This window comes from Tachysurus vachellii, chromosome 21 (assembly GCF_030014155.1).
Source record: "Tachysurus vachellii isolate PV-2020 chromosome 21, HZAU_Pvac_v1, whole genome shotgun sequence".
NCBI lineage: Eukaryota > Metazoa > Chordata > Actinopteri > Siluriformes > Bagridae > Tachysurus > Tachysurus vachellii.
Genome location: NC_083480.1, coordinates 6,248,817 through 6,264,504, shown reverse-complemented (window position 1 = coordinate 6,264,504; position 15,688 = coordinate 6,248,817). Strand labels below are relative to the sequence as shown.

Below are 15,688 nucleotides of genomic sequence, written 5' to 3'. Positions count from 1 at the left end.
AACTGGCTGAAACTTCACATCTGAGTGCTGCAATCTCACCAAATGTCTCTTGACATTTATAGCCATTGGTTGAGGGTGTGTTTTTTTTTTTCTACCAATGAACCTTTTATACAGACTCCCCAAATGGTTTACAGAGGGTTCTCAGAAATGTGTGGGCTTTACATCATAAAAGACTTTGGTGACAAAAGCAATTAGAGTGAGAGAGACTTTTTATCTTGGGGTTTCGGCACACATTTCCCCTCGATTTCTCTCTAAACAGATTTGTTTTCGCATCTCCCTTGGGAGCGTAATTCCTTTGGGGGCTTTATGATGTTCTTTTGTTTTCTTAGCTCAGAAAAGTTGATTCAAACCATCATAAAGTTTATGAGATTGCTACTTATTACCACAGTAGGAAGATGGGAAAGTAATGGCTTCTAGAAAGAAAGAAAGAAAGAAAGAAAGAAAGAAAGAAAGAAAGAAAGATAGAAAGAAAGAAAGAAAAGAAACGGAAGGGAAAGAAAGGAAGAACGAAAGAAAGAAAGATAAGGGAAGGAAAGAAAAGGAAGGGAAAGGAAAGAAAGAAAGAAAGAAAGAAAGAAAAGGAAGGGAAAGAAAAAAAGAAAGAAAGAAAGAAAGAAAGAAAGAAAGAAAGAAAGAAAGAAAAGAGGAAGGAAAGAAAGAAAGAAAGAAACAAAGAAGGAAAGAAAGAAAGAAAGAAAGAAAGAAAGAAAGAAAGAAAAGGAAGGGACAGAAAAAAGAAAGAAAGAAAGAAAGAAAGAAAGAAAGAAGGAAGGAAAGAAAGAAAGAAAAGAAAGAAGGAAAGAAAGAAACAAAGAAACAAAGAAGGAAAGAAAGAAAGAAAAAAAAGAAAAAAGGAAGGAAAGAAAGAAAGAAAGAAAGAAAGAAAGAAAGAAAGAAAGAAAGAAAAGAAAAAAGGAAAGAAAGAAAGAAACAAAGAAGGAAAGAAAGAAAGGAAAGAAAGAAAAAAAGGAAAAAAGAAAGAAAAGTAAAGGAAGGGAAAGGAAAGGAAAAAAGAAAGAAAGAAAAGGAAAAAAGAAAAGGAAAGGAAAGGAAAGAAAGAAAGAAAGAAAGAAAGAATCATGCATTTGGGAAATGAGTATGGTACAAAGCAGAGTTTTATCATTTGCAGCACACACAACTCTGCACACACAAGCATTCTTTCTTTCAACACGTACGCTCGTTCTTTCCAACATGTACGCTCTTTAATTCAGCCACACAAAAAATACACACTCATGTTCTTCTTCAAATGCATATTTTGAAGGGGTGTTATTCATCAGGGTGTTATCCTGCCTAGCTCATTATATCCAGGTGGTCTAAGGCTTTCAGGATGCTGGGTTAGTGTCATGAACACACACACATCGTTCCACATTGTTCCAGCACAGACCTACACGGCTGACGCCAGTGCAGTGTTCATTCTGTAGCAAAATTTACACTTTGCACAATAATATTAATGAGCATTCGAATTATACAAATATAATTATAATATATCTGATTTCTGAGCATGTGCAGCTCATGATTTACTCCATGGTGAAGCGGTGAAGTGTTGGCACCTTACAGTTTACTGTGAGCTCGGGTTACGGTGTGTGTAGGGTTTCCTCCTGGTTCTCTGGTTTCCTCCTAAACAGTCTAGTATGTGTATTAGCACCTCTAAACTGCTGACAGTTCTGAAAGTTTATAAAAAAAGTCCATTGTGCGTGTATATACTATAGTGTTCCCAGTATGGGCTCTGAATCCAGCCACACAATGACCTGCATACGCTATTTACTAAAAAAGAACGAATGACCCGAGGATCATCAAGCAATCATCAATTTAGCTGAATAAAATCCGTAGCGACTTTCAACAACAAAATGGGAAATGTTTTATTCAATGAAAACTAAAGGTTGTCGTATTTTATTACTTTTGGAGTTATGGTGTTTACTAAAGTCGTTCTCCTTCTGCTGAAAACATACAGTTACAACACAGTCGAAACGCAGCAGCTCTTTTATAGGGAACTGAGTGCCTGGAGTGGGCACATTTATAATGCTGCACACATCTTATAAAAGTAAATGAATTCAGTGACTTTGTTGGGGTGTCATCGGATATTGTGACTGCATGCTGGCTTGTACTATGTTAGCCTGGATTTTTTTCTTTGGGAATAAAACATTTTATTTTATTGCAAAAGGGTGCCTCTGTAGTAAAAAGAAAATATTACAAATTCAAATTTAAATTCAATTTTAGTTGCATAGCACTTTTAACAATGGGCATTGTTTTAAAGCAGCTTTACAGAACATAAGACACATAATACAGAAAGTTTAATATTATAGAAAAATGTATATACTATAAAGTTCAAGATTAATATTAGACATATTTAAATGTGTTTGCAGAAAGAAAGAAAAGAAAAGAAAAGAAAGAAAAAGAAAGAAAGAATGAAAGAAAGCAAGAAAACAAGCAAGCAAGAAAGAAAGAAAGAAAAGAAAATAAAAAGAGAAAGAAAGAAAAGTCAAGTAAAGAAAAGAAAAGAAAAGAAAAGAAAAGAAAAGGAGAGAGAAAGAAAGAAAGAAAGAAAGAAAGAAAGAAAGAAAGAAAGAAAGAAAGAAAGAAAGAAAGAAAGAAAAAGTATTTGTATTTATTTCTAATGAACGAGCCTGAGGTGACTGAGGCGACGATGGTGAGGAAAAACTCCCTTAGATGGAAGAGGAGAAACCTTAAGAGAAACCAGACTCAGAAGGGAACCTCATCCTCATTTGAGTGACACTGGAGGATGTGATTATAAATCAAATGATGTCTGACAAAAGTAACCATGCACCAGTGACAGAAAAGGGTCTAGAAATCTCAGTGTTAAGGAACCAAACACCACAAAACTACCTTTTCTGCCACTTTCTATGCTTTTAATAGTATTTTCCGCCTCTACCTCTGCAGCTCGAGATACCCTGTTGAGGAAAAGCTGTCTAGAAGGAAGAGAAACTGAAAGGTTAACTCAGAGAAAGGGATGAGTCAGACCTAAGAGACTGATGACATTTCCAGTGATGGTGGACAGATAAGAGATCATCCTCATCACCCGTCACCGTCTTCTCTCCACTGTCTTTAACGTGAAGATCAGTAAACAGGTTTTTTTCCTACATCTACTGTAGTCCTGCAGAGACCAAGTGGCTTCACACATGCCAGGGTGTTGAATTTTTCCTTGCTTTAAAGGTCATTTACTGATGCCTGCATTTATATTCTAATCTAGCTCGTGAAAAATAAACAGCCTGCCCCGGCAAAGCAGAATTAAATTGGCACAGTGAGATTGTGCTTAGCATTCAGCATAAATAACCGCTTCACCAATGGCAACCCTTCTTTGTGGTCGACAACTCTGGAATACCATCAGCTCTCTATGTTACGCTCTTTTAATCATACTCCTAATGAGCAGGGTGTAAGGGAAAAGTCTATCAGATCAGGAAAGCCCTGTTTACAAGTGTTTAACTGTGAATGCAAGAGAAATTACTGGGGAAATTAATAAACCGGTCACGTGAGCTGCAACAATTCTTGGGATGTTATCAGGAGCTGGTGCCACCACTGGTAAGCTGTGTTTCGGGATGTGACAAGGCAAATGATCCTAGTAAACCAAAGTGGTAAAAAACAAGCTAGAGTTTAACGAACCTTCTGCAGTCAGTCAGATGCATTTATGTCAATTATTTAGTTGAAGGCTGAATGATATCAGACCAGAGACTAGCTACATGGCTAAAGACATCAGGTCAGAAAGTGAATCTTTTTCACAGGTTTTCATAGATTTTTCTTTTCCTCCTGTCTGAGTAGTAAAGCATCAATACAGCTTGAAGTAGAAGTATAATTGCTGACAAAAAAACAACAACAACAACAAAAACAACAAATAAAGCAGATTTGAAGATTTGATAAAGATGTCTGGATTCAAGTCCACCAAATTCACCAGATATACTGCCTAATCTAGGGGCAGTGGTATGGATGGTTGTTAAATGGATGGACTACTGAGTGGAAGGCTGTGAGTTCAAAATCTGCTCCTGTTGGGGTCTTGAGCAAGTCCCTTAACCCATACCTGCTTAGTTGGAAGAGTTTTTTTTTCCAAATACTGTAACTGTATTGTATGTGTGACTTATTACACAACACATCCTGACATTTATGTTAAATGAACATGTGTGTCCTGGAAGAAGAGTGAACGTTTGAATGGTGTAAAGTCTGGCCATGTGAGTGTGTATGTAGCCCAGGGAAAGTAGTAGCTCAGTGGTTAAGATGGTGGACTACTGATCAGAAGGTCATGAGTTCAAATACCAATTCCACCAAAAGCTACTACTACTGGGCCCCTAAAGGCCCTTAACCTTCAAGTGCTCAGCTGTATAAGCGAGGTAAATGCCGTAAATGAAATGTATGTATGTGTAGAAATTTCATTTCTCTATTGGGGGACAATAAATAGAAAAACGTGAGCAATTTCTGAGGGCAACAAAAAAATAGTACAGTTCTAAAAGCAGAAATACTTCAATAAATCAACCAAAATATTCATCAAGAATATTTATTTCATTTAATTTTTCTCAAAACAAGTTACGGACAATTATGCCATCAAATATAGGGCAACTTAAATAATGACATTTAAATAAGTCCAATAAATTATATATTGTACATGTATACATTGAAAAAAAGCTAATAAGCTATTCATTAACTGTAATGTATTGTGTAATTAAACTTATAGCTGTGTAGCACACTAAAACTAAAGCTAAACTTCTAACACACAAACATTTCAATATCGATATCCATTTTTATCAGTGTGGACGCTCACGTCGTTATCGTTAGTTATTGTTAGCCCTTTACAGTAGTAGAAGAGAAGCAACACCCATTTACTGATCTAAAGCTTAATAAGATTGAGTTTAACTGTGAAAGCAGATCTCTAATGTTTTGCAGTTGTTGTGTAAACGGTGAGGTAACGGAGCGAACAAAATTCATTCATTCAAATGTAAATGTGTGTTATTCTGCTGAGTGATAGAAATGAAGAAACGTATTTAACATATCCGCTGATTTAAATGTATATTAGCAAAGTAACTACTTACTCGGTCAGCCATAGCTGAGCCACAGCTAATGTGTGTGAGCACAGGGATAGCAGACAATGGACCAAACCACTGTGAGTCAGAGGGGGACAAAATTGTGTAAAACTTAAACACATTGTTTTGCATTTGTAATTTGCACAAGTGCCTATAGTACATATTATTATATTATGTAAATGCACATATTTAGGTTTGTAGTGATATATTAAAAGAGGAAACCCCTCAGACAAGGAGGGGAGCATGTTGCCCTGTTCCCCCCAGGGATTTGTGCCTGTATATGTGTATGTATGTATGTATGTATGTATGTATGTATGTATGTATGTATGTATGTATGTATGTGTGTGTATGTATGTGTGTGTATGTGTGTATGTATGTATGTTTGTGTATGTGTGTATGTATGTGTGTATGTAAGAGTGTATGTGTGTGTATGTGTGTATGTATGTATGTGTATATGTGTGTGTGTGTGTATGTGTGTATGTATGCATGTGTGTATGTGTGTGTGTATGTATGTATGTATGTATGTATGTATGTGTGTGTGTATGTATGTATGTATGTATGTATGTATGTATGTATGTATGTATGTATGTATGTATGTGTGTGTGTATGTATGTATGTATGTGTGTGTGTATGTATGTATGTATGTATGTATGTATGTATGTATGTATGTATGTATGTATGTATGTATGTGTGTATGTATGTATGTATGTATGTATGTGTGTATGTATATGTACACTGAAAGTGAAGTGTTTGATTGAGGACAGTGAGCGAGGTTACCATTTGAATGCAGTAATGGGGTTTAACAGGAACGCAGGCTCCCAGTGCAGAGGGAACTCTCTAACCCCAGCTGTAAACAATCATAATGAAAGCCATGTCAGAACAGTTCTGGTCACACTCATATACACCCACTTTTTAATTGCTTTTGCATGTGGCAAGGGCAGACAAAAGGGATCAAAGCATCTCTTTCCTTTCTTAATGACCCTCAGTCCCTTTCCAATACCTCCCTGTGCACCCATGTCCCACCCTCCAGGCAAAGGTAATTGAAACACAGAAAAGCACAAATTAAACGAAAGAAAGAAGCAGAGTGAACAATACCTACAGCCTGCATATTGAGCACACCTTGTTCATATGCCTGCCCCTCTATGGTATACACTCTTGGGCTTGAATGTAGACAGTGTAAATATACACACGCTTGTACGATCCCCATAGAGTAGAGTAGCACAAACACAGACTAGTGCTAACAGTCCCAACTCCTAGATCTGCACACATAAACTGCCATCAGTGTCTGCATCCTCATTTTCTGGTGTTTAAGTTTCATTAAAATTCACCTTAAAGAAGATCGAGGTACAAGAGTAACCATTTCCCATGTCATTGCTTTCCTTTAATTTACAACACAAACGCATTCCAGATGAGCCACATCGCAGCCTGGCCTTCCCACCATATATATATTTAAGAACATAATAATATAAACATTAAGCAGTAAAACACAAAGTCTCCAAGGACACCTGAATATTATCAAACCAATAGCACTGACAAGGCTGTTTAAGGTCTTCATGGTTCTGTAGCTTCTCCCACTTGCGTTTTGTTTAATAACGTTGTCGTCGAATCACCGTCACCTTTATCACATTGGAAATATTTTTACTTTTTTTTACCAGTATTCTGGTGTTCCATTGAACTGTTGGAATGGAAATCGAGTTATGGGACATTTTCGATTAAGCCACGAAGCTAAAATTGTTCATTTTACCATATATATATAGCTGATGGAGTACATAGTGAAATAAAACAACGTTCCTCCAGGACCATGGTGCTACATAAAACAACACAAAACTAAGGACTAAAGTAAGTTAATCTAGCCACATGAAGCCTAAACAATCAGTATAAGCAAATAAATGATTTTCTGGCTGTAACTCGGGATGTTTTTCCCTTTTGAATTTTTAGTGGTTGAAGATAACACCTTCATATTATAGATACTGATGAATAAGCACATATGAGAGCAGAAATGGGCTTCATTTACTTTGTAGATAGTAATAAAATTATTATTTTTTTTTACATTTCTGTGAAATATTATCCCCGGAAAGCTAGATAACAAAAAATCAGAACTACTTCTAAACAGTACAAATACTGAGTGCAAATACAAAGTTCTGAATGTGGAGTGTGACATGAGACAAAGAAGCTGTTAAAGCATGCACGTTTGAATCTGAAAAAATCTTTTTTATTTATATTTAATTCAAACTCACCTTCTTGTCAAGATTCCAGTGTCATAAGACTGCTCTGTGTGTTCAATAAAACCACTTTGATATTTAAGGTATGTGAAAGCACATTCAAAATCTGTGTATTTTAAATATATACATTCCGTTCAGGGTCCATGAGCAGCTAGGGCACCTTAACACTACCCATTACCCATCTGTGTCCTCTCTACACTCCAGAGAGTCTCCTGCAGGAGCTGAAACCATCTACAAACCATCTCAAAGTCACAGAGAACAAAGGATTTCACAAAGTTTGGATGGAGGATCATCCACGGTAAGAATACTTTAATTTCGGAAATACAGAATAATTAAGCCCCTGGTTTTCTCCTATCCCAAAATGTCAAGAGGTTTCATTTGGGAAAAATTGCATGCAAGATTATTGGGAACCTTCCAGGTGACTGAGAAAGAATAACTGTGGAAATGACATCAGACACAAAGCAGCGAGATAAAAACAATAAGAAAATGAGGTGCTCGTGTGAGTTCATTGTTTCCAAGAGACAGAACAGATCCTGACCTCCCTGGGGCCCTAAGCAAAATTCTGCTAAGGGGCCCTCCTACCTTATTATTTACTGAGTGATGTGCATTCATATTGACATGGCATTATGCTCATTCCAATGTAAATCCACTGGTTTCCATATTGCATTAACGTTGTTGTAACCTTGAATGGGAGACTATAAACATTGTCATTTAGGAGTGCTATCACGCTACTTTTTGTACTGGTCCCCACACAGATGTTGCTGCTGGAAAGCACGTGTGTCATTTCGTGCACGATTACACGCGCATATAAACGCATGTTCACGCGCGGCGCGGTCATCGAGCTGCCGTTTATAAACTCCTTTGCCCTTGGGCGTTTATTCACGCGAATGTTCACGCAAAAAATTGTTGTGTGACAGACAGACAGGCCAAGAGATGCACCGGCAGCAATGCACAGCTAATTTAGCTAGTCAGATAGAGACTAGAGACAGAATCACATAAACTTAACTTCACTGTTATTTGCTCTTGCTGACATCAAACCTGAAGAGAACACAAGTTTACCTGATTGCTGTTCTCACATTTCACTCTCATTTTGTTTCTTTTTTCTCTTTTCATGGCCAGATGAATAGCTCCGCTTCATATTGTCATCTACACAGTAAACATTAACACGCGCTGTAAAATGAGGCAGGGGGAGGCGGGACCTTGCGTAATTTGCGGGGCCCTACGCAACTTGCGTAGTGAGCTTATAGGGCCGATCGGCTCTGCCAAGAGATCTCCGGAGAAGTAAAGTAAAACGTGTCAGATGTATGTGGAGCCGTGCGCCATGTGTGACGCAGATAAAAGGTTGTCAGACGAGTGAAAAATAAATAGATGTGCGTTTTATATAGAAGGGAATTGCACTGGTTTTCTTTCCACGTTAATCGTAAAATAACTATATATTAATTTTACAAGGAGAAAGAAATTTGCGAAATCGTGACTGATGACACTGCAAATGCACAAAAAAAATCTAACAAAATGGGCTAAATTGTTATTTCGTTCATTTACGCTACCCTCTGAATCAGCTTTCAGATCTTCATTTGCACTTAGAATTTTAATGAAATCTTTTAAACATTTTCACCACTTTAATATCAGACAGACTTAAAAAACAAAGCCAGGAAAATGACCTGTTATGAAAATAATCAAAAAGATCAAATTGTCATCAAACTATGGATTCATTGTAGACTTTAATTGAAACACCTGCTCATTTATGCAGTTATCTAATCAGCCCATTGTGTTGCAGGACATAATGCATAAACCCATGCAGTTACAGCTCAAGAGCGTCAGTTCACGTCAAACATCTGAAACGTCTGTGACTTAGTATCATCCTTACTCATCCTTAGTACCAGATGAGCTTTGAATTTTTTTATATACAACAGTCTCGAGTTTACACAGAATGGGGTGAAAACCAAGAGTCTGCAGGTTGAAACACCTGCTGCTGGAGAAATGGTAGCCTAGTGGTTAAGGTGTTGGTCTACCATTCGGAGTTGTTGTGAACCCCAGGTCCGCCAAGCTGCCACTGCTAGGCCCATTGCAATATAAAATGAGATAAGGGAATCTGCTAAATGCTGTAAATGTTGTTGAGAAATCACTCTCACTCTCTCATTTTCTACCGCTTATCCGCACTACCTCGGGTCACGGGGAGCCTGTGCCTATCTCAGGCGTCATCGGGCATCAAGGCAGGATACACCCTGGATGGAGTGCCAACCCATCGCAGGGCACACACACACACACACTCTCATTCACACACAATCACACACTACAGACAATTTTTCCAGAGATGCCAATCAACCTACCATGCATATCTTTGGACCAGGGGAGGAAACCGGAGTACCCGGAGGTAACCCCCGAGGCACGGGGAGAACATGCAAACTCCACACACACAAGGTGGAGGCGGGAATTGAACCCCCAACCCTGGAGGTGCGAGGCGAACGTGCTAACCACTAAGCCACCGTGCCCCCTGTTGAGAAATCACTAAAGAATAAACAGACAGGTTGACCAGCTCAAATAAACACTCTGTACAAGCAGAACAGCATTTCAGGATACACATCAAACCTTGAGGTGGATGATTTACAACAGCAAAAGACCACATCAGGACAACTAAAAATTTGAAAATGACCATGACTTTGCTTCCTAATCTTCAGCTGCTCCGTTTTAGGGACCTTGTGTCCATGATAAGCTCGTTTCTACCCACAGCACTATCGCTCACTCACTCAATGTTTTAGTTTTTTGCACCATCTGTGTAAACATCTGGTCCCAACATCCATACCATGATCAAAGCCACAGAGATCACACTTTATCTTTATTCTGATAGTTGATAACATAACTCAAATCATTTGACCTGTATCTCCATTTTTATTTTGCTGCAGCATGACTGGCTGATTAGACACGTTCCTTATTCGCATACAGGGGTCCCTATAAAGGTGAACGCTGAATGTTTTCTTTCAGGTTCTCGCGAGTAATTTCTCGCAACCCTTAGAAAAACATCCACCGTTGACATTTCATAATTTCCAGGCACCGAGCTCAAAAGAATAAATAGAATGTTAATAGATTTGAGAGCATCGACCTTATGTTTGAGAGCAGTGGTCAGTTGGGCAAAACTAAAAGATAAGCACGAATAAGGAGAAGCTGAGCCTCGGTCAGTAGCACAGCTGTGTCACAGTGTATCAGTATTACAACGCAAGAGATCTTTGACCTGACTTCTGCTTATGTGAGAGCCACAGATATGTACAGAACACAATGTTTAATAAAGGAACTGTCAAAAAAACTTTCCAAACAGCGCTGCTGTTTTAATTAACAAAATATTCTACATTTTATGGTATCATACAGTACGGTATTTATCAGACAAACCTATCCAGAGCAATTATTATTATTATTTTTATACAACTGAGGCTTAAGGGCCTCGCTCATGGGCCCAGCAGGGATAGCTTGGTGCGCCTGGGATTTGAACTCACAAACTTCTGATTGATAGATCAACACTTTATACCACATCCCACATTATAATAAAGTGTTTGTCCATCTGAAAGGGCTTCACCTAGAACCATATCATCCATCATTCCATTTATATTCTGAATTTTTACATTTCTCTAAAGCTCCTTTTTAGCAAAAAAAAAAAAAGTTCATCGTTAAAATCACAATACAAACAAAATTGAATTGAATTTCCCTTAAAAAATATTTTTTTCCCAGTTGAATCAATAATAAAGCAAATCAGCCTAACAGTGGCCAGGTTTTAAAATAACTGCTACAGTAGATCTTTAAATACCCGCTGCTCTTACACTCAGTAGATGGCATTGCTTCTTAGTTAGCTACATTTAGCATCGGTGTAAAAGAAACAGAAAACCCATGCAACCTTTGCAGGACCTATTTTAATAATATACAGTATGTACACCAGAAAAGCGGTGTTGGATCTATATTATTCTTAGCACAGCAGTTTCTAACAGAGGAACATAAATGTCACCATGCAATATGTCACATCCTATATAGCAGCACACCATTGCTATTTTCATGCACTTGTTCCAGATCCAGCTTCCTCTATTCAACCCAGTTGCAGGTAAAGCTGGAGGCAAGAGCATGTGGATATTGGCAAAGGGGTTTAATGGCTTCACACTGTTCAGCTCCTTAGTTTACTTTGTGTCTCTATGTGTGGTGAACAGGTTGGAAGAGCAAGACCTTGGGCTTTTGTTCTGACTGAGTCGATCAGAGACTTAGTGCGCATGCTTAACGCTGCCAGAGCTTCACTACACAATCGGTCTGTGTGACCCTTCTGCACTAAAGCACACATATTTAAAGAAATTATAAAATGTTAAAAATAGAATGTATTCGACCATTTGGTGCCTGGAAACAAGTCATCATCAGATTGATTCAAGATGCATAGAGTTTGTCTATGTTTATTTCTAATCTTGATAGATATATGTTATTATTTCTAAGCAAGTGCAGACAGCCATTTTTTTTTCCAAATGTATTGGAACCCTTTGGAAATGTGAGGTTCTCCTTGTGCATAATTTCCACATTAAAAAATAAAACCTTTATTTGAAGGACAAACGCTCTCTCTCTCGCTCCCTCTCCCCCCCTCTCTCGCTCCCTCTCCCTCCCCTCAGGAATCCTTGCTCTGTACTCTCCAAGCTCAGCAATAATTAAATCAGAAGACTGAATGTTATGTTGGACAATAGAAGGTGCACATAGCACTAAATACACAGTGTATACACAGGTACCAATAATTGTTATACATCTGTTTATATATATATATATATATATATATATATATAATGTGGGATGTGGTAGTTCTGTGGTTTTCATTTAAGATCTTCTGATAACGCATGAGACGCATGAGACCTTGATTCCATGTATCCTAACAAAGATTCCCAGGATGTTTGATTAAACAGCTTCACAGATCCTCCACCATCCTTAACAGTGGTAAATAAGCTGTTTTCTGTATAAGCATCAATCTTATGACTCTAAATCCACCTGGAATGTTTGTTGCCAAAAAAGTTTTATTTTTGACTCTCCTCAGAGCCAAGTCCCAGCAGCATCTACTGAACTTAAGTTTGTGGTTAGATGAAAGTAAAGGCTTTCTTCTGGCACACCTCCAAATAGTTTGCTGGCGTGAAGCTGGCAGCTAATTGCAGTTTTGGAGATTTGATGACCCCAAAATGCTCATAGCTTCTGCAAACCACCAACTGTTATCCCTGGAGAAATTTTTTCAGTAGCTCACTAACCACCCTTGTGAATGTGCGTGGGCAAAATACACCTGCATCCTCTTCCAAGCAGGTTCCTTACAGCTGTTAAAGTTCTTAATTATTGCCCTAACACTGGATAAGGGCATTTCCAGGCATGTAGCTATTTTTACAGCCTGATTTATGAACATCAGCACAACACACTTTTTATTTTATTTGTGTTACTTTTCTGAACTTTTTATCTTATGTATAACATAATTTGGTCTATATCACTTCATATTTATAACCCAGTGAAACACGGTACATAACCATCATCAACACTTCAATAATTCTGCCCAAAAAGACACAGATTGGTGTATAAAAGTGTTTCTAGACTGAGAATAATCATGGGGTTTCACATATACAGTACTTATCTTGGCTTATATACAGAAATGATAAAGTTGCTTAAAAACGTTGCTACACTTAACACATAACATTTAATTAACCGGCATGACCTAGCTGGCTAGTCAAATATTTTAATAGGCTGAAAAAATTGCAATAGTGTTTGAGACAACTAGCAAAGACTTATTTTTAGTGTGTACACATGGATATGCTATAGGTTAAGAATACTCTCTGAATTCCTCTCAGAGATCTTGTCAGAAATCCGCAAGTTTAATGTCTGCTAGTTAGCTAGAGATTATTAACAGTCAAGAATGCAATAACACAACATAGGAAAAATAAAGGTATATTGGGACTCCTGCAGCTTTAAACATGTAATATTATAAGTAGAATATGAAACACACGACTAAGCTTTATATATAAATACTCAATACTATAAAAATTTCCAAAATGCATGAAGTGTATGTTCGTTTGAGAATGTTTGTTTTATTAATGACTTATTAATGAATCGTTAACTGAAATATGTCAGTTTCACTCCGAGTTATGTGCACTTCCCTGAGCTTGCAGGAAAACGTATCATTTGCATTGAATAACGATGAATTGAAAGTCAGTGTGATTTTATAAAAGAACGTTTTTTTTGTAATAAAAAAAAAAATCAACTAAATATCCACAAAAAGACAGCATCATTAATCAGCTCAAGCCTGTTGCTAAGATACAACTTTATAAGTCATGTACACACCTTAGAGTCTAACAGGAGACTAACTGCCTGGTAAAATAAAGCGTTCAGCCGTCCTTCCTCTTATTCCTTTTCTTCGTCTATTTAATCTAATGATACTTCTCTTTCATTTGCATTACACGTATGAAGTTTCCTCAATCTGACCAATAATCAGTCCGGATCACGCTGACTTTTTTTTCATCGCCCTGTCTAGTGCTAGTGTCTAGTGCTCTGTCCCTTAGTGGTCTCAAGCAGACTATACTGTTCTGTCTTCAGACTCTGCTCTTTCAGTGTTAATGCAATATCCGGATGCTGTTTTCAGGGAAATCCAGCCTAAGACAGGGCCGTCAGCTGGGCTGGCAGGGGATCTCAGTTCAATATCTCTGTCAGATATATTGTAATTGCGTGGGGCAGTGTGGCAGAACCCACTGGTTGGAATATTGCATTGTATTTCCCTGGAGTCTCCCTTCGCCTCCATCGGTTTCTAGCTATCAGTCTTTCTCCGAATGTCTCACTGTCACATTCTGTTTTACTCTCTTCACACTTTTCTGAGAAAAGAAAAGGAATTGAGGACTGAGGAAGGCCAAGAAGAGAGGTTTTGTGTGATGGAAATGAAAATATAGCATGAGGAGTATATGTCACAGTAACCGTTCAAAAGAGACACACACACACTCAAAAACAAATCTGCACACACACATACACTCTGACACACTCACACCAACAGGCTCACACACGCACGCTCTAACACACACACACACACACTCACACACCTATACACATACGCTCTCACACACACACACACACACACACACAAACACAAACACCAACACTCTCACACACGCACAAACAGATTCGCACACACATGCTCTCTTACACACTCACACCAACGCATACACACACACAAGCATGCACACACATGCTCACACACACATACACACATGCGCTCTCACAACCACACGTTCACACACGTATACAGACACACTCACATGTATACACATACGTTTACTCACTTGCGCTCTCACACCCACATCCTCACACACTCTCGTGTGCACGCATACACACACACACACACACACGCATAGATACACAATCCCTTAAAAGTAAGAAAATGCATGAATGTGTGCTCAGAGAAAATCTTGAAAATCTCAAAGAAATTAAAATTTTACGAATTTGAGACAAACCCATTCTCTCTCTCTTTCTCTCTCTCTCTCTCTGTCTCTCTCTCTCTTTTTCAGGGAACTAGCCAACCTTTTCAGAAGCCTTCCTGTATTTCTACCAGTTTGGAAAATATTACATAATCGTATGTGGGAGTAAAGATAACAACTGTGGAGGAAGTTGTACGTCTGGTTTGGAGAACATTTTATCATCCAAAATCAAAACGCTTATCATGTCTATACACGGCACAGCATCACCAAAGTCAAAAAATTATATGTACAAAAAAGTAGACACATGTAACTTGGTTTTAGAGAAACTGAGTGTAGAAAGTGTCGGTATCACTGGGATTAGCAGTCCACCTCCCTGTCAGCATTTTACTGTCAGCATGTTACAAAATGTCTTGAATACAAAATACTGCCCAGGCAATGTGCTGCTCATATTATATACAACAATATTTCAATTTAATTTACTGTGAACTCTAAGTCTTCTTCCACACTAGAAGACATCAGCAGAGGTAGAAGCATACAGCTCACAAGGCATGCGAGTGGGAACCTAACTGCCTCGAAGCATGCTTGCTTACTTACTAGCGCAAAAAGTTGAGCAAACCAGAAAGAAGTGTTATGGCACAAACAAACAAACAAAGCCTGCAGCGTAAACTTCGGAAAACACTAATTCAAATTCACTGTCTAGAATGCCCTCTGTGTATATATATATATACCCGATTCCAAAAAAGTTGGGACACTGTACAAATTGTGAATAAAACTCTCATAAACTTATATTTTATTCACAATAGAATATAGATAACATATCAAATGTTGAAAGTGAGACATTTTGGCCAGCCTGCAGTCCAGATCTTTCACCCATAGAAAACATTTGGTGCATCATAAAGAGGAAGATGCGACAGAAGCACTAAGACAGTTGAGCAACTAGACGCCTGTATTAGACAAGAATGGGACAACATTCCTATTCCTAAACTTGGGCAACTTG

General features: G+C 38.1%; 1 protein-coding gene across 5 annotated transcripts in view; it reads right to left on the bottom strand.

Moving 5' to 3' along the window:
- Positions 1-15,688, bottom strand: part of samd12 (sterile alpha motif domain containing 12) — a 103,007-nt gene that overhangs the window by 20,081 nt on the left and 67,238 nt on the right. For 2 of the 5 annotated variants that reach the window (XM_060897002.1, XM_060897004.1), the window contains exons 5-6: positions 5,802-5,871; positions 5,034-5,102 (exon numbers count right to left, since the gene is read on the bottom strand). The exons of 2 other annotated variants lie outside the window; for them this stretch is intronic. In XM_060897002.1, coding sequence (XP_060752985.1) covers positions 5,034-5,102; positions 5,802-5,871 — 139 coding nt within the window. The remainder of the gene's footprint in view (positions 1-5,033; positions 5,103-5,801; positions 5,872-15,688) is intronic. One more of the 5 variants, XM_060897003.1, reaches the window with a different exon arrangement.